This window comes from Zalophus californianus, chromosome 9 (genome assembly GCF_009762305.2).
Source record: "Zalophus californianus isolate mZalCal1 chromosome 9, mZalCal1.pri.v2, whole genome shotgun sequence".
In the NCBI taxonomy this organism is placed as follows: domain Eukaryota; kingdom Metazoa; phylum Chordata; class Mammalia; order Carnivora; family Otariidae; genus Zalophus; species Zalophus californianus.
Window position 1 is genome coordinate 3,846,620 of NC_045603.1, and position 17,198 is coordinate 3,863,817.

The 17,198-nt window shown below is 64.8% G+C and overlaps 1 protein-coding gene across 3 annotated transcripts in view; it reads right to left on the minus strand.

The window, feature by feature from the left end:
- Positions 1–8,911: 8,911 nt before the first annotated feature.
- The window catches only part of LOC113922469 (translation initiation factor IF-2-like), a 41,135-nt gene continuing 32,848 nt past the window's right edge, over positions 8,912–17,198 (minus strand). The window contains exons 4-5 of one of the 3 annotated variants that reach the window (XR_003519950.1): positions 12,020–12,256; positions 8,912–9,832 (exon numbers count right to left, since the gene is read on the minus strand). Coding sequence is in view for 1 of the 3 variants with exons in the window: in XM_027594369.1 (XP_027450170.1) it covers positions 12,108–12,256 (149 nt within the window). In the remaining 2 variants the exon portion in view is untranslated. Of the gene's footprint in view, positions 9,833–10,072; positions 10,935–11,881; positions 12,257–17,198 lie in introns of those variants that run through there. The other 2 variants (XR_003519949.1, XM_027594369.1) reach the window with 2 other exon arrangements.

Below are 17,198 nucleotides of genomic sequence, written 5' to 3' on the forward strand. Positions count from 1 at the left end.
CCAGTTTGGGGCAGAGTAGGGTCGGGGAGTGGGATGGAGGTGTGGCCTTCTCCGCCTTGTCAGTGGGAGCCGGCCTGAAAGGGCTGGCACAGGGAAGAAAGCAGGCAGCAGAAATGGGGGAGGCAGAGTCCTGAAGACACCCTTTGATCCAGCCATACTGGATGCCGGTCCAGCTCCTGGAGTTTTGGTTGTCAAAGGCTATAAAACCCCCTGGGCCTAAGCTGGTTTGGCTTCAGTTTCTGTCACCTGCAACAACAGCTTCCTGATTAATTCTGAGACTGACTCTAGGAATGACCTGCCTTATTGGGTATGAGTGGTCCCCGGTGCCCACAGAGGGTCCCTCACTCTTCCACCACATCAGCAAACCACATAGCGACCCCCCAGAGGCCCCCAAACAAACACGTATAATCACAGAGTGCGAGGGCGGGGCTCCTCATTCCTTTTCCTACTCTGTAGCTAGCAGACTCCTACTCATCCTACAAAACCCAACTCAGGACTTACCTGTCCCAGGAAGCAATCTGTGAACTCTCCTCCATCCCACCCCTGCTGTTTCTTTTGTGCCTCCAAAACCCCAGGCAGCCCCCCGCCAACCCTACTGTGTAGCTGCTGCCCGTTCCAGCTCTGTCTCCCAGCTGAAGGACCTTTGGAAGGCAGCACCCCCCCAAGGCAATCCCTCAAGTGATAAACATCCTGTTCTGGAGAGTCTGCATTCGAGGCTGCCCTGGGCCATGAACCGACGCCCTCCACTCCCAGCCATCTGTGGAGCCCAGGACCAGGACTTAGGAATGTCTGGGTGCAGGTGTGAGGCCGAGAGGAAAGATTGCTTCCAGGAAGGCTCCCTGGAGGTGGAGCGGCTGGACCCTGGCCTCCAGGGCAGCTGGTGGAGGCAAAGCCAGGCCTGCTCGTGTTTGTGCAAGTGTGCCTGGAACCCCAGGCAGGATGTGCGTCTGCCAGGCTGTGGGACCTTGGGCAGATTTCTTCTCATTACGATGGGGGAGGGGAGAACACCCACCAAAGGGTCGGAAGACATCGGCAGTGTCAGGCGTGTGTTACCAGAAGCTGGGGGTGGCGGCTGTGATGGAAGCCTCGGGTGACGGTGATGGGGAAAGGGGGCAGCAGGAGGGGTGTCCTAAGCAGAGGGCCCGCCGTGAACAGAGGCCGGGTGCCATGTGCTCTGGGGTGGCGGACACCTCCCGTGGCTGGAGGGAGAGGCTCCCCCCTGCTGCAAGTGAGCTCCCAGGAGCTAGAGATCAAGCCGAGGCTGCAAACCAGGTGGGTGAGGACTAGGTGACGTCTGGCCCCTCCAGGCCCCACAGTTGCTCCCTCTGGGAGGCGGGCCCTGCGCCGGGCAGGACGGGAGTCTGGATTTGGTCTCCTCAGGACCGCCTTGCCCAGGCCCAGTGAGGCCGCACAGCCCATGGCCTCCCAGACAAGGCTGACCCGCTAAGCACCACCTTGGCTGTCGGGGTCTCGGAGAAACGGAGCCCACCGGGCTCGGCCTGACTCCCATTCTGCTTCCCCCACACCCACCAGGTTGCCTCAGGGTCAGGCCAGCCGCTGCCCCTCACTGGGACAAGGGTCAGCCCGGCTGGAAGGGCCCGCGGTACCCAGCTCCTGTCAGTGGCCAGGGGTGACACTTGCCCGACCGCCCACGGCCATACCCACGCTCCCTGCCCCCTCTGCCACCAGCCTGTCCTTGTGAGTCTAGAACTTTGGGGGTGGGCCTCTGGGGGGGCCGAGGGATACCTCCAGGATTCCCTCGGGACGGGCCTCCCCGAGGCTCTAGGAGGCTGCTGATCACCCAGGGGCGCCAAGCAGTGACCGAGCTGGTGACAACAATCGGTGTTTACTGCTCACTGCCTCCATGCTGGGCTCAAGGTATACGGAGGGGAGAGGGAGACCCCTGTCCCCAGGAGACACTGCTCTATGACCCTGGACGTGATGCTGACCTCTCTGGGTGTCAGTGTCCCCGCCCCAGGCACGGGGATGGGCAATCTGATTCAACCCCCATTGTGGGATCAGACGAGACCCAGGCCTCTGGCCATCTGGCAAGTGGTGGATGACGGGGACTTTTGCCCTGGACCCTCCCCTGCCATCTCAGGTGCTGCTGACTGTGACCTCGGGCCACACAAGCCACCGGCGTGGAAGGCATGGCCAGCCTCACCCACCCAGGGTTAGCTTCTGGCCTACAGAGGGGAAAACTGAGGCTCAGAGAGACACAGGTAATGTGGCCCAATGCCACGAGGTGGGGGTGGGGTGAGTCCCGACAGACATGGGGTTGGACGTCAGCCCAGAAGTCAGGCCCCCCCCACCGCCCGCACAGCACATGGGAGGGGCAGTGGCTGGCGGTCCTTCCGGTGGCTGGAAGGTGGGCTGTCCCATGTCCCCCTCCTCCCCCCTCCCCTCCCCTGCCTGCCACTGGAGCACTGGACCCACCCAGGGGGTGTGCTGAGGGAAGAAGGGGCCTGCCTCCCGCGGGGGTGGCCTGGCTGATACTGAATCCGCCCCCCGTCCACCCCCCCTCCCCCGCTGGTGATCCCACAGCCTAGTGGGCCCTGGGACTGGGGGGGACATGGCCTCCCAGAGGCCGCGCGCGGCCGTCCGCCAACAGAGGCTGAGCGCCGCCCTCCCCAGCCCACGCTGCCTTCTTACCGGGTGCCGGGTGCCACCTGGTGGTCACCCCAGACCTTACAGCGGAGGTTGGACCAGAGTGGTCCCGGGACCCTAAAGCTCAGGTCCTCCTCGTCGTGTAAATGGGGAAACTGAGGTTCACAGAGCGGTCAGGGAGAGACAGAGGCCAGGGCTCCTGAGGTCGTCAGTGTCTGCTTTCTTTCTGGGTGAGCTCAGGACCCCTGGCTGGGGGGCTGCTGGGTCAAAGCGGCTTAAGGCACATGGGGACCCCGGCCCCACCCTGCAGGGATTCAAGTCACAGCTGGGCTTGTGCAGACCCCTGCCGGTGGGCCTGGTCTGCGTGCTCCGGCCAAGCCCAGGCCCTGCCCCACTGTCGCCAGCAGCGTCTCAGAGCCCGCTGAGTGACCATGAGTGAATGGGAGCAGGTCTGGGCGGTGCACCAAGACCAGCCTCCGCCCAGTCCCGAGGCCCACCTTGCATGGCTGCCCACCTTGGACCTCACAGTCTGCCTCAGCAAGAGAGAAGTGGCGGCTTTGCCTCTGCCGGGATCAAGGCCTTGCCTAAGATCAGAAGCACCAGGAACTGTGTCTCTGTTCCCGTCCTTGGGTGGCGGCGGGGGGGGGGGGGCGGAGGGGTGTGTGTCCCGGCCCTGGGCCTGCCTCAGGGCCCCTCAGAACACTATGGTTCACCGTCTGGCTCTAAGCCCCATCCTAGCCCCCGCCAGGCCTGGATTCTTGGGGACCCTGCTGCCGTTCGCAAGCCGGGCCTGATTCCCGTGGGAGCAGGGTGTGAGGCGTGCTTCCCGACCCTGAGGGCCTAGGACCAGCGGGTGAGGAAGTCTGAGGTGTCTCTTGGATGCCCCTCAGGCAGGACGGACAGGGAGCGAGGTGCACAGTACCGATGTCTGGCTTCCTGCAGGGCAGGCCCAGGTGGCCCCCAAGGTCCGTCCCCGGAGTTCCTCACATGTGTCCTAAACCTCAGCTGCTGCGGACCTGTCCCCAGCCTGACTCCTGTGTCTCAGTGACTGTCCAGCTGTCCACTGGAGAGGCCTGGGCCACCCAGTCAGCCCCCAGTCCATCCCATGGTCAGTGTCACCTCCCAGTGATTCGCAAACCCACACAGTTCAAGGTGCTCCTTGGTCACCACAATGGTCCAGGCATATCTGTGTTGGTCTGAGCCTGGTGGCCGCCAGCTCTTGGGGCCCTTCCCCCTCTTGGTGGCCAGAAGAAACACAGAGTTGCCAGGCCAGGCTGGGCTAGAGCTCCCTGGCTGACTCCTGCTCTGGGGGGCGGCCACTGGCGTGACTTGACCAGCTTGGCGGGTGTGGTCAGGCCTATCTGAGAAACTGTGGGTTAAACCAAGTCTAAGAGGTCTGTGTCCTCCATGCGGGCCTTTGTCAGAGCCTTCAGAAGGCTCACCAGTTCCAAGAGAGGACATTCAAGGCAGCTGCTCTGGCTGTATTTGTCCAGGGAGCCCTCTGAGTCCAAGAGCATCTCAAGGCCTTTTTAGGGGACAGTACCCAGGGTCCCCAGGTGCTGCTTCCTGCCACCCACTTGCCCGACTGCCTCTCCTACCCGTTTCCCTCCCAATGCTGGGCTCCATGCCAGCGGACCATGTGCTCACTCTAATTCATTTCTTCAGTCACTGGGTGTTTCTTGAGCACCAACAGTGTGCCAGGCGCTGGGCTAGGTGCTGGGGGTACTGCAGGAAGAAGATACCACAGGAGCCCCAGCCTCGTGGGGGTGGGGGCCGGGAGGCCATAGACCGTGGGGGTGGGGAGCGCTGAGAAGGTGGACCAGCCCGGCGGCCGGGAGCCAGCTGGGACATCATCTGGGCCTGGTTGTCCTCCCAGGAACCCAAAGAGCTTCACAGAACACCAACACTGGACGGGGCCGCTCTGGGACCCCGACGGGTCAGGACAAAAGTGAGATCCCCAGAAATCACAGAACGTGGGCGACAGCGTGAACCCCCTTCAGGCCACAGAATGGCCCTGTCCCCTGCTGGCCCATCTCAGCCCCCCAGCTGTCCAGGACCCGACACGGGCAAGCTGGCTGCTCCCACCCGCTCTGCTCCGAGAGAGAGAGCGAGGCTGAGCACGGCACCTTCGCCCAGTTGCCATGGGGACTCCCCAGGCTCCCCCCCGCCCCCCGCCCAGGCTCCCGGTCCACTCTGGCCCTTCAGACCCTGCCCGCTCCGGGAAGCAACAACATCAAGGAGATTCATCTCTGCTTGGGACACTGGGTGGGCATGAGGCTTCTGCCAGGGGGCCACGGGCATGACAGCAAGACGCAGGCCTGCCTCACCCCCGAGAACGCATTCCTCTTCAGCCACCGAAGCCCCAGCTTTCCCTTCAGGCTCCTCTTGCCGGGGGCCACCCCCACCTCCAGGCCTCCAAACAAGCCAGTGTCCCCAACCTCTCGTGCCGGGGGGACCTCGCCCTTCCTGCAGGGAGCCTGGGCTCAGGCAGCAGGCAGTGCCTGGGGACAGCTGTGGCCTGAGTCCCCGCAGCACCCTCGGATCCCCGCATGTGGAGGGTGCCCGCGCCCCTCGCAGGTCTGCTCTGGGTGTGGCTGTGCCAGTGGGGGGGGCAGTGATGCCGAGGCTTCAGTGTCGGTGGACAGGACGCCACCAGCTGTGTCACCTGGGTCTCGGCGCCCTCTGTGAGTGGGGCCACGGCAGGGGTGACAGGTGCCCCCAGGGCACGGAGGGCCTGGAGGGGGCTACGGGGTACACGCTGCCTCCGCACGCACCGGAGGGGCAGAAGCGGCCCCCTCCCCTGGGTTGACCTTGAACCTGAGGCATCTAGCCCAAGAGCGGTGGGGACCCCTTCCACAACCTCCGGGCCCACGGCCGCCACTGCCTCGTGCTGCCACACGGTGTCGCTGTCGGCAAACGCAGGGCCTGCGGGGCCGACCGAGGCTCTGGCTGCCGGGGCCGGGGAGGGGGGCACTGCCGGGGCGACAGCGACGGCGGGCGGGACAGAAGGGGCGCCCACCCTCTGGGCGGGGCAGTGCAGAGGCCACACTGGCAGGCGGACCCGCCAGCGCCGTGGGCCGGGGCACGTGCCCTCCCTGGGTCCTTCCTTCGTAAAACAGATCACAGAACGCCCTGCCTGACTGGGGGGTACGAAGGGAATACACCCCAGGACGGGCTCATTATCGCAGAGGCCGTGCGTTGAATGCCGTGCACGATTGGAGGATTCACTATACAGTGTGTGTGCATACAACGTTTTCAGAAGTTCATGGTTGGCCATTTGGCTTTTACAAAAGACCTACATTAGTACCTGTTTTTGCTAACTGAAAACAAATCCAAACAGGACTTCTGTTTTTATGGGAAAGTAGGAGGGGAAAGGGAAAACCGCATTCGGCGGAGCCGGTGCAGACGCAGTGCGCGCCCCGAGCAGCGGGACGGCGAGCGGCCCCGCCCAGCCCCTTCCCCGGGACCCCTCAGCATCCAGCCGCCACAGCTCTGAGCCGTGTCTGCGAGCATCTGTGCTTTATCTCAAGTTATTTTGTGCAGCCGTTAGCAGGACGTGTCCTAAGAGTATCAGAAATGCCTAAGAGAAGTGATTTATTAGGTCTGGGAACACTGAGACATTTTTTTTTTCCATATAAATTAATGGTAACTGCTTCTTTGCTTTATGCCATTTCGGTTTAGGGAAGTTTTCCTAGGGAACGTTGTACTTTTGGATAGTGGGGAAAATCTGTATTCATTTTTCCTTCGGATTTTAAAGGAAACTGAAATGAAACCTCTTTGTGGGCTCCCAGCAGTATGTGCCCGCCAGGGAGATGGACAGGCCAGCCCTGCCCCATGACCCCGAGAGTGAGGCTCCTGAGATGCTGCGCCTCTGCCACCTCACGTTGTCCCGGCCTTGGGGTACCGCCCTGTCCCTCAGTGCCATGTGGCCCTGGCTCCACTCTCAGCACAGTCCCCGGCCTGCTCCCCTGCCCCGGGGAGCTCACCTGCTGGCCCGCCCCAGGCCAGAGTCCCGCCGGGAGCCCGGATCAGGCGGATCAGGCAGTAGGTGGCGCCAGACGCCCAGCCGCAGTCGGGGACTCGGGTCCTCCCGCCCGGCCCCACCCTTCTGGCGTGCCACCCCCCCCCCCGCCCCCCCCCCGCCCCGGCCCGTGCGCCCCCTCCAGCCGCAGCTGAGTTCTCTGAGCTGCTGTCTCCTGACATCAGTAGGTGGGATGGGGAAACCGAGGCTTGAGGAGAAGAGCTACCATCCCGGGCCTGTGTCCCCAAAGGTGGGGCCCTTTCCGCCGCCTGGCGGGGCATTCCAGCCCTGGGCGAGGGGACAGAATGAACTAGCTGCTCTGACCAGGCTGAGGACACCATATGGCGTGTTTCAGGACCGAACTGCTTCCATATACCGCTGATGGCCACGCGATGGGGAACCACCCTGCCCCAAGCCTCCCCCTCTCCCTGAGACGCTCAGGCTCACATTCTGGTGGGTTCTGACGCCCTCGTCTCTAGGGATAGCCAGGTGGGCAGAGCAGGGACTGGAAGTTGGTTGGCTGGAATGTGAGGAGGGACCCTGGGTAAATCACCTCCTCCAGGAAGCCGTCCCTGACTACAGGGCTGGGTCCAGGGCTCCTTGGGGCTCTCCCAGCCCCCGAGCCGCCCCCAACCACAGAGCTGACCACAAGGAGCGGCTGCTGCATGTCCCTGGCTGCTCCCCACCGGGCTGTGAGCTCCCACTGCAGGGGCTGGGCACAGTGGAGGTGCCGGGAGGAAAGGCTGGACTCAGGACGTCCGCTTTGACACAGACCAGTGCGGTCAGAGGTGGCGCCCGAGCTGCGGACATGCTCGGGAGGGGGCTGTGCGTTCAGAGCCCCCAGGAGCCGGACGGAGCAGCAGGGGTCCAGGTGAGAGCATGTGCAGGCGTGAGCACGGGGCTGTGCACAGGAGGCCACGTGTCTGGAGAAAGGGGTTAGGACCCGCACGAAGCTCCGAGGGCAGAGGGAGTGGGGGTGCAGAGAGGGCAGGGACAGAAATGACGGTCAGGGGACGCAAGTGGCCAGACTCCGCCACTGCCTGACCATGGGTGAGGAGGGGGGAGTCAGTGCCCGTTTGCCACCCACCCAGCTGCCGGAGGACAATGGGAGAAGGGATGATGGGGCACTCCACCGGGACGGTCTCTGCTCTGTCTCCAGTTGCAAACTCCTACACAGCCATCAAGACCCAGCTCGGATGGCCACTGGTGTTGGAGGACTTCTGCTCTGGGCTCCCACCGTCCCCGACCCAGGGTGTAGCAGAAGCTCCTCGGAGCAGGCAGGCCGCAGACGGGTGTCGAGCTGGAAAACCTCAGCAGGAGGCTGGGGCCAAGACGGTAGCTTGGGGACAGTCAAGGTGGGAGGGCCCAGGGCACCAGGAGGAAGGTCCTGCCAGGGTCTCAGGCTGCTGCACACACGACCGAGCAGTGCCCGTCTTAGCCGGCTTCTCTGGGGCCCCTGGCTTGGTCAGGAGCTGCCTCTGGTCCCTGATCCCAGATCACTGAGGCCCGTCCACGTTTTGTCCGTTGTCGGGCTGGCGCACTGGAGGATTGTGCTGATGTCCACTTCGGCGTACCCTGTGCTGTCGGCAGGAGCCAGCCGGGAGCTGCCTCTCACGGGGGGGCCGTGGGCAGACTCGGGGGGCTGGCGCCAGCTGGGGAAGGTGCTCTCTCCTCGGGTCTGCGCCAGGCACCACGGCACAAGGGCAGGGCGTGGACTCAGCCCGGCCAGCGCCTGCCTCCCTGAGGGGAGCGCTCAGTGCTCCGCCGCATCCCTATGCGGCGGCCGTCGACGTGAGGCTCGAGAGGCCTCTGGGAGCAATGTGAGTGAACTCTTAGGAAGGCAGCTGGCCCGTGGATGGACACCAGAAATGAGGGCTACCCCACAAACCGTCCTGAGGGGGCGCAGGAGATGGGAACCTCCGGGCTCAGACTGAGCACCCGGTGCTGAGGTGGCTGTGGAGGCCCCGGCCTGGGCCTGGAGCTGCTGACTGGGGGCCACGCCACCTGCAAGGAGTTCTATGGGGGGTGTCTCCACAGGATGGGGGCTGAGTGACACGTCTGGGGCCTGGGGTCCAGGACTGCACCCACGGGAAGGGCCCATGGGCCTCTACGCCTGGGCAAGTGTGGTGACCCCCAGAGCCCGGACAGGGCTCCCCAGCCGTGCCCCACACCCCGCCACGGCAGATGCGCCCCACCACCACCGCCCATATGCGCACACCCTCCGTCACCTAGTTCCCAGGGCTTTTGGAATGAACAAGGCAAGACTCCAGATACACGTCAGAACAGCTTTTATTGAAGTCGAGGTGTGCATGCTGCAGCCTCCCACCCCTCCGGCCCGTGGCTCGGGGCCCCCGGAGTCGCCTGCTGGGCGTGGGGGCGGGCCCTCCCGTGGGGATGTGTCGCTGGGCTCCTCAGGGAAGGCAGTAGGTTGTATAGTTATCTTCCGAGGGGGCAACATCACTGCCCTGAAACCACACAACCTACTACCTCACCCCGCCGGTGCCCGGGGGTGCGGGAGGGTCCGCTGTCCCGCCACTGCCCCACGCCCAGGCCCGGCCCCTGCCCGGAGGTCGGTGGCCACCAGAGCCGAGCTGGAAGGCCGGGCAGGCGCGGGGCAGGAGGGACAATGCAGACAGCACAGACGGTGCAGCCCACCCCGTCCACCTGCACGTCGTGGTGGCGGGGGGGGAGTGGAGGGGGCTCGTGTCCCCGAGGGGCCACAGAGTGCTCAGAGAACCCCCTCTCACTTCCCGCCTGGAATGGTGAGCGGCGAGGGATGGGGCAGCCTCAGCCCCCCTCTCCAGTGGAGGGGCCATCACTGACCAGAGGCCTGACGCTGAGCTGGGCAGGCCGGTGAGGATGCCGGGGGGGCATGCTGAGGTTTCCCAGGGGTCTCCCTGGGGGCCTGCCCTGCCGCCCCAGCCTCGTCCTCTGGGTCCACGGCCGCGCCCGCTGGTGCCCACTGCCGGCCACAGGGATGGAGCTGCGGACACAGTCCAGACGCAGGGGGCGGGAGGGCGGGGAAGGGAGGCGGGCGGCAGAAACTGCCCCAGCGGTCCCCCGGCTCTCCGTGCAGTGTAGGGGCACGGAAGGGTCAACTGTGAGCCGTCCCCTGCTCTGGACGCTTCACACAGTATCGTCTTCAATCCTCATTTGTCCCCATTTCACAGATGAGGAAAATGAAGCCCAGAGAGGTCAAAGCACCTGCCCAAGATCACACACCAAGTGGAAGGTAGGCCTGCAGACCTACTGCATGGCAGCCCCCGCCCCACCCCAGCAAGGCTGCTGCCCGTCCCCAGCCTGCCCCTGTCCCCTCCCCAGCCAGGGTCCTGGACGCTGTCCATCGGCGATATTACAGCCACTTCAGGAAAGACAGTAGATTGTATAGTTACCCATAGCAGGGCAGAGCCCCAAACTATACAACCTACTACCTCACCCCAAAGGGCCGTCAGTCGTGGCGCAGGGACGGACTCCGTGGCTTCCAGAGGCACCTCCTGGAGGCGGGCCGGGGCGCTGCGGGGAATGGGGGCCGGCAGGCGGGGGGACGGGCCGGCCGGGTGCTAAGGGCTCGGGGATCCCGGCAGACAGGTGGGCAGGGCCCCTGGGAGTACAGACGCCCCAGAGCAGCCACGCAGAGGGGGCCACACAGGAGAAGACCACCAACCCGAGGGAAAGAGAGAGGGGAGAGAGACGGAGGGAGGGAGGAGACAGGCATCGCAGTCTGGCTTTCGGGGTACTGCTCCCGTGACTGGATCACTCCCATCGGGACAGGAGTGGCCATAATGTTCCCAAGGGACATCTGCACTGGTGACACCCGGCGGAAGGCCATCATTTGTTGGAACGCGTGTCACATGGGTGCTGCAAGTGACCCCCCCGGCCACCCACCCTCCCCCTCTCTGCTGCCCCAAGACACCTGCTCCCTCTGCCCACTGGACAGGCGGGGACGCCCTCCCCATGGGCTCTGGTCAGTCTCGTCTTGCCGTGCAGGGTGACCTGAGCTGTCCCCACCTCGGGAGAGGCCCGAGGATGCTGTTCTTCCTTTCAGACAAGGAAGCTGGCTTCCCTGAGGAGGGCAGCTGGGGCAGAGCTGGAGACCCTGGAGGGCTCTGTGCTCCGTGCCCGAGGGCACAGTCAGCCTGGATCAGTGTCACCACGGCCACCACCTTCCTGGGGGCCCCTGAGGCGAGTGCTACTGTCAATCCATCTTAGAGGTGAGCACACCGGGGCACGGAGAGGTAACATCGCCTTTGCAGGGTCACACAGCCGACAGGTGGCAGGGCGGAGGTTAGAACATTCTGCTTTCCGCCTGGGGAATCAATCGTAGAGAGCGCTCTGAGCTCTCCAACCCCCAGACCGCCTTCTACACAGTCCCCTCCCCCAGGCAGGCCGCCTCCTCTGGGCAGGCCCCAGGCTAGGCTGGGCCGGGCTGTGCAGTCCTCACATTCCTCGTGAAACTGGGCACACTGACCCCGCTCCACAGTGAGGAAACAGGCTGAGATTAGTGGGCTGGGGGGGGGGGTCCCTGGCCCCCTGCCGGGTTTGGGGGGGGTTTGCTCTTGCGCTCTGCTGGGCTTGGCCTTGCCCTGGCCTGCCGAAGGAGGTCTCACGCGCAACCCCATATGCAGGGGCAGCTACCACTCCCCGGATGGGGTGTGGGCGTCCTGGAGGCCACCCGACCCTGTGGGGTGACTGGCTGCCGTGGGCCTCATGTTGCTGGGGAGAAAAGAGCTAAGGACCTGGCTCCCGGGCCAGGGCCCCCCTTGAATGTCTCAGAGGACTCTGGGGGAGGGGCCCTAAGCACGGCCCCTGGGCTTTAGACTTAGCCGCTGAGACCCCAATGCCCTCAGGCTGTAGGGACCCCCTGACAGTGACTGCTGGCCCTCTACAGGCCGAGGGCGACACGAGGCAGGGGAGCCCAGCAGGCGGAGCTGGCTGCAAAACCAGGCTGGTCTCCTTGCTTGCGTCCCTGGGCACATCTTATGCCCTTGGGGGCCTGGACGTCCTCACGGAGATGTGGGGTCAGTGCTGGAGCTGCCCCTCGGGGCGTCTGGGTAGCACCAGGCCTCCCTTAGCCGGAGTTGGCATCCACGTGTGCGGGGCTATGCGGACTCCGACAGCCCCTGCTGTCCCCTAGGCCTGGGCTTTAGCTCCTGCGCTTGCAGGGCCAACCCCAGGAGGGCCCCAGCCCCAGCTGGGAGGCAGAGAGCGCACACCGGGCCAGCCCATGCGCTGGGACCCCTGAGGCAGGGCGACAAAGGGAGACACTCACCCTGGTCCACCCTATAGCTGTCCCCACAAGCACCCCTCCCGCGGCCTCCAGCCTGGCCTGGGAGAAGCCCAGTGACTTGGCTTCCTTCATTTGGCCTTTGTTCCTGCTCAGGCTGGACCCACCTTGTGGCATCTCGGGGTGATGACAGGTGGCCTGGGTGCGTTAGGGCTGAGCTTGAGGGCTGGTTCCCGGCTGGGCAGAGAGAAGGGGCTAGCTCCAGGATTGCTGGCCCCAAAGGGCCCTCGAGGCAAGGCGAGCCCAAGGGCAGCAGGTGCACCAGGCGAAGAGCCCCAGGGACAGGCGAGTCCTCGAGGTGCTGAGCGGGACTGGGCTGAGCACTCCTCTTCCATCCAGACTCCCTGCAACAGACCACGGCTCCTTCAGGCCACGTCCGGTCACGGGGGGGGGAGGCCAGAGAGAACTGTGAAAGGTGACCGGGGTCACAAGCGCAGCCAGGGCGCCGTGGGCCTCAGCTGAGGGAGCGTGCTGCGGAGCCGCAGGAAGCGGAGAGGTGTGGCTGCGGGTGGAGGGTACTCCTTGGGCAAAGGTTTGGCAGCGGGACCACTAGATCCCCATCTAAGGGCCCCCACGCCTGATGGCAGGACCTGGAGGTGCACGGGAGGGACACAGCTCTGACCACGTCCCTCCTCGAGCGAGGACAGCAGGGGAGGGGAGCAGGGGTGCCAGAGGCTATCCTGCGAGGCACCCAGGTGCGCACCCACATGGAGGCTGGGGCGGCAGGCCTGTGTCCTACAGGATGACAGAGCGAGACCTCACGTGGGCTCAGGCTGGGCTGGCCAGCGCGGGGCGGGCGGAGGGGGGCCCTGCAGGGTGCAGCCCGCTTGGACCCAGAGTCCTGCCCTAACGTGCACATGCTGTGAGGAAGGCCCACCACGGACAAAAGCTTCTTGACCTGTTCGGGATTTAGGAAAAGAGTAACAGGCGTCAGGTTTGGGAGAGAGGCAGCCACGCCAGAGCTCGGACCACTGCTCCGGGCCTCCTCCCCGGACGCCCCCTGCCAACCCGCACATCCGCATCCCTGAGCACCTCTCGCCAGGGACGCACTCCCTGCAAGGGCCCGGAGAGGGGCCTCTGTGGCCACCCTGAGCTGGACAATTCTGGCTCAAAGACCACTAAGACCCAGGCTTTATCTCTGAATGGTCAGGGCTACTGACATTCCCGGGCTGGGCGGCGAGCACCATGCCAGGCTCGCACAGACGCCCTGGGGCCTGGAGCCGGTGGGACCCAAGAGGGAGGAGCTGAGGTCCCCACTTTACAGAGGAGGCTCTGGCCAGGCTGAGGCTCCTGCCCCATGGCAGGCGAGGCCTGGGATCTTCCCGAGAGCAGAAACCCTGAGGAAGGGGCTCCCGAGACCCGCCCTGAGGCCTCAGCCAGGGCTTGCTTGATGGCTCACCATCCCACCTGGCTCTGGCCCATTCCAGCCGGATGACCGGCCAGGACTGGCATGAAGGAGGGGAGCCAGCCACACACGTCCTCCAAGGAAAGGACACAGATATGAAACAAGCACAAGGCCGGACCGCCGACCACCTGGAGGGCACGGAAGCGGAGCCCGAGAGGCTGCCCTTGGAGCCAGACACCCCCCCCCCCCAGGCCCGTACCTCTGCTTCTTCCCACCCAGGCCCTGCCCAGCCCCGGCTCCCCTACGCCAGCCTCCCGGAGCAGAAAAATGCCCAGTGCAGGCTGCCTCCGACCCTCCCCGGCCCATCTGTCTTTGTCCTCGGCCGGGGCGCCCGCCCCCAGCTGTTCTAGCTGCATGCCCACGAGGGCCCTGTCTCCTGTCTGTGTGGGCCTCTCCAGAAGCTGAGAGAGGCCCCCCCCAGGGGAATCCCAGCTCTGCCCCAGCTCTGGGGCCAGCTGTCCTCTCGGGGGCCCCAGGCCTCCTGTCTGGAAGAGCCAGCCCTGTGGCAGGTGGCGGGGCAGAGGGGAGAGGTGCCCGGCGGCCGTGATGGCATTCTTCTCTCCCGAGATCTGCTGGGCCTCCCTGCCCCACAGTCCCAGGGGTCACCACAGGCCTCGGCCTGGGGGGAAGGCAGGCCTCCTGAGACAGACCAGAGGGACCCTTCCCAGTCGGCCCGGATGAGGCCTGGCAGCGGGGCGCTGGCAACGCACCATCAAAGGGACTCCCCGAGCAGGGCTGCCGGGCAGTGAGCAATCGGCGGTCACCCCACCAGCCGCCGGCTGCCAGCACCAGCCCGCCCGGTTCCGCGGCGTCTGCCTGTGGGCAGGGTGCTGGGCAGGGCCGGGTGGGAGGAGCCAGGCCAGCCAGGGACAGGTGTGTGGGAGGCCTTCGTGGGCAGGTGGCCCTTTCAGGGCTGGGCGGATGTCTGGAGCGAGTGAGGCAGACAGACAGTGTCACCCCGCAGTCACCTCGGGCTTGGCTCGGGGCCACCGAGAGCCGGGAACCCCCCCCATGGCCACCCGCCCCCCCCCCGCCGCCCCGATTAGGTTTCTCCCCATAAAGCGGCCAGTGTTTCTGCTCGGCAAGCCGTGCCAACAATGGAGTCTGGGAAAAAGACGCGGGGGTGGCATCCGGGGGCCTGGGCGGGGGGTGGGTCTCCCTGCAAACATGGCCCATCGAGTTAAGGAGATGGCAGTCTGATCGACCTGGGCCGGGGGAGGGGGCCGTGTGCCCACCATGGCCGGGAACTAGGGAGGCCGGCCAGACCCGCACCTCGGGCACGCCAGTTCTGGGGCACCAAAACTCAGCATTCAAGACAAATATTTTAAAGTAAAATTCTTAAAAATGAATGCAAAATTGTCCATGATATAAAAACACCAACCTACAGACAGAACGGACCCAGCTTACTGACTTCTCCTTTTGCCTCAGGCTCGGGCAGCCCAGGGAGTACACGGCCCAGGCGCCTCACCGCCCCCAACAGCACACCCTGGAGACGGAGCGGCAAAACCGGATCTGGAATCCAAATTTCCCTGATGCGAGGCTCTTTCCACAGCCCTGCGTCCCTCTGGGTGGCACAAGCCACGCAGGTGGGGAAGTGGCACCTCCAGATAGGAGCCGCTGCCCCAGCCCCATGGGTCTGCACAGACCCCAGCCCTCCTTCTGTCTCCGGGCCCTGGCGCGTTCTCTGTTCACACCCTCCCTGTCCGGCTGCCACCCCGCCTCCCATGACGGACACCTCGGAAGCCTGTGTCCTGCTCCAGCTCCCTGCTTCCCGTGCCCAGAGACCTGCAGGCGGACACGGTGCAGGCAGCCGGGCACTCAGCGGAGGCTGGACTCTCAACGCCACGGATGTGGGAGTGTGGAAGCCCACAGAAGTTAACACTTGGCAGCCCTTGGGAAGCCAGGTGCAGGCGCTGGGCTGGGGAGGCTGGCCGGCTCTGCAGACACACCTGCATCCACAGGGGCCACCGACATGGGAAGGAGGGGACAGCGGGCTCTGAGGTCCACCAGGTCATGGTTCTGAGCCTGCTCTGGCTCCAGGCAGTGATGAGCCTTGGGCAAGTCAGCACCTCTGGCCTCAGCGGCCCGCTCTGTCTAGTGGGACAAGGGTGCCAGGGCCTTCAGGAGGAAGGCCAAGGGGCCTCTGTGCCCGGAGAGGGTGTCAGCGGGGAGAGTGGGTCTTCACCACTCCAGGCTTTGCTTGGACTCCAAAGGCAGAAGCAAGGACGCGGAGCCCTCTCTGACCCTGTGGGTGTCTCCATGCGGTGTTAGTCGTTAGGCAACGGTGTTAACCTCAAAGGCACGCGTTTGTCTGAAAGGTTCTCCGTTCAAGCTACGGTCTGGGTCACAAGGCGAGGAGCAAGGGTAAGGGAGAGGACCGGATGCACACCTATCATTAAAAATGCCCATCACGAAAGCCCACCCCGCGGCAGCCCCCGCTGGGACAGTCCCCTCCGAGACAGTCATTCTGCTGTGGCGCTCTGTGTTCCCCCAAGAGGTGCTGGGTCTGGCCTGGCACGGGGCCACCATCCTGTCCCACAGGCTTTCCCCACAGGGAGCCTGGGCGTGAGTAAACCTCACTTCACGGTGACGGAATGTTCTCTCTGGGAACCGCAAGGAGAGAGCGTCTGGGAAGGGCCTGGGGCAGTGTCCAGCAACCCTCCCACCCTGAAGGGCTTGGCTGGGCCACAGGTGTCTGGGGAAGGCCTCACGCAGCTCCCGAGACCCTACCCTGCCACACATGCGCTGTATCTGGGTGTCTGTCCCTTGACAGTGCGGGACTGACCCTCAGCCGTGCAGAGAACACAGGTCGGGCCGGGCCCCCAGGTTGGCCTGACATTACTCCACGCTGTCTGAGAAACAGCATCAGCCCCTTTGAAATGCACACACCTCAAATGCCATGCCCTGCTTCTGTACAAGGACATTTTCATGAAGTTCCTCTAGGAGGTACGCTGCCCTTTGAGGACCTCATGGCTGGACATTGCGGGCAGATGCTGATGGCTGGCAGGCTGGCTGCTCCCGTCCACCTGCCAAGGCAGGTGTGGCACGGTGGCCCACAGCGAACGGCCCGGCGCTGGCTCCAGAGACATTGGAGTCTCCTCCATGTGGCTCCCCAGGCCCCGCGGCCGAGACTCCCTGGATGCCGGGCAGCCTGCTTTTGCGCGACCGTGTCCCCCCGTACCATGCTACCCCTGATCCACTGGGCACTGTCCGAGCCGTGGGCTTGTTAACGCTGAGCACAGAGCAAGAGGCACAGAAGGAGGCCCCTGACGCCCAGCTGCTCCCAGCTCCGGAAAAATCTCTTCAGGGTAGCCAAGATCTAGGGGATGTGGGTTCCACAGAAGACAGGACCATGTAGGGCAGTGGGCTGGGCCGGAACGGGCTCAGCCCAGCTTTGTTCGATGAAGAATCTCAGCTGGCTCAGGCGCCAGGGGAAGCCCAGCTGCAGAGCGGCACCCTAGTCTTTTGGCACGGAGCTCACCTCCTCCAGGAAGCCCCCGTCCCAGCTTCCTGAGGACAGGCAGGACCTGCGTCCAGACCGGAAACCTGACCGACCATCGGGAGCCAGGGGCCCAGCCCAAGGCCCAGCCAGGGAACCCGGAGGCTCCCCAGGCAGGTGAGGGTGTGGGGTGGCAAGTGGAGAGCTGAGCGTGCTGCTCCTCTCCCCAGCGTGGCCTAGAAAAGACCCGGCCCTGTCATGGTCTGGGGAGCCCACCCCCACCCACTCGGGTGAGCGTCATTTCTAGAACCGTCCATGCCGGCCCTGTGGCTGCCAAGGACTCCCTCCAGAAGCATGGCTTTAATTATAGCTCTTCTGGGCTCTGCTTCGCAGCATCTCCGTCTGCTCGTCAGGGAAGTCTGGGGGGCGGCGAGGGGGCTGG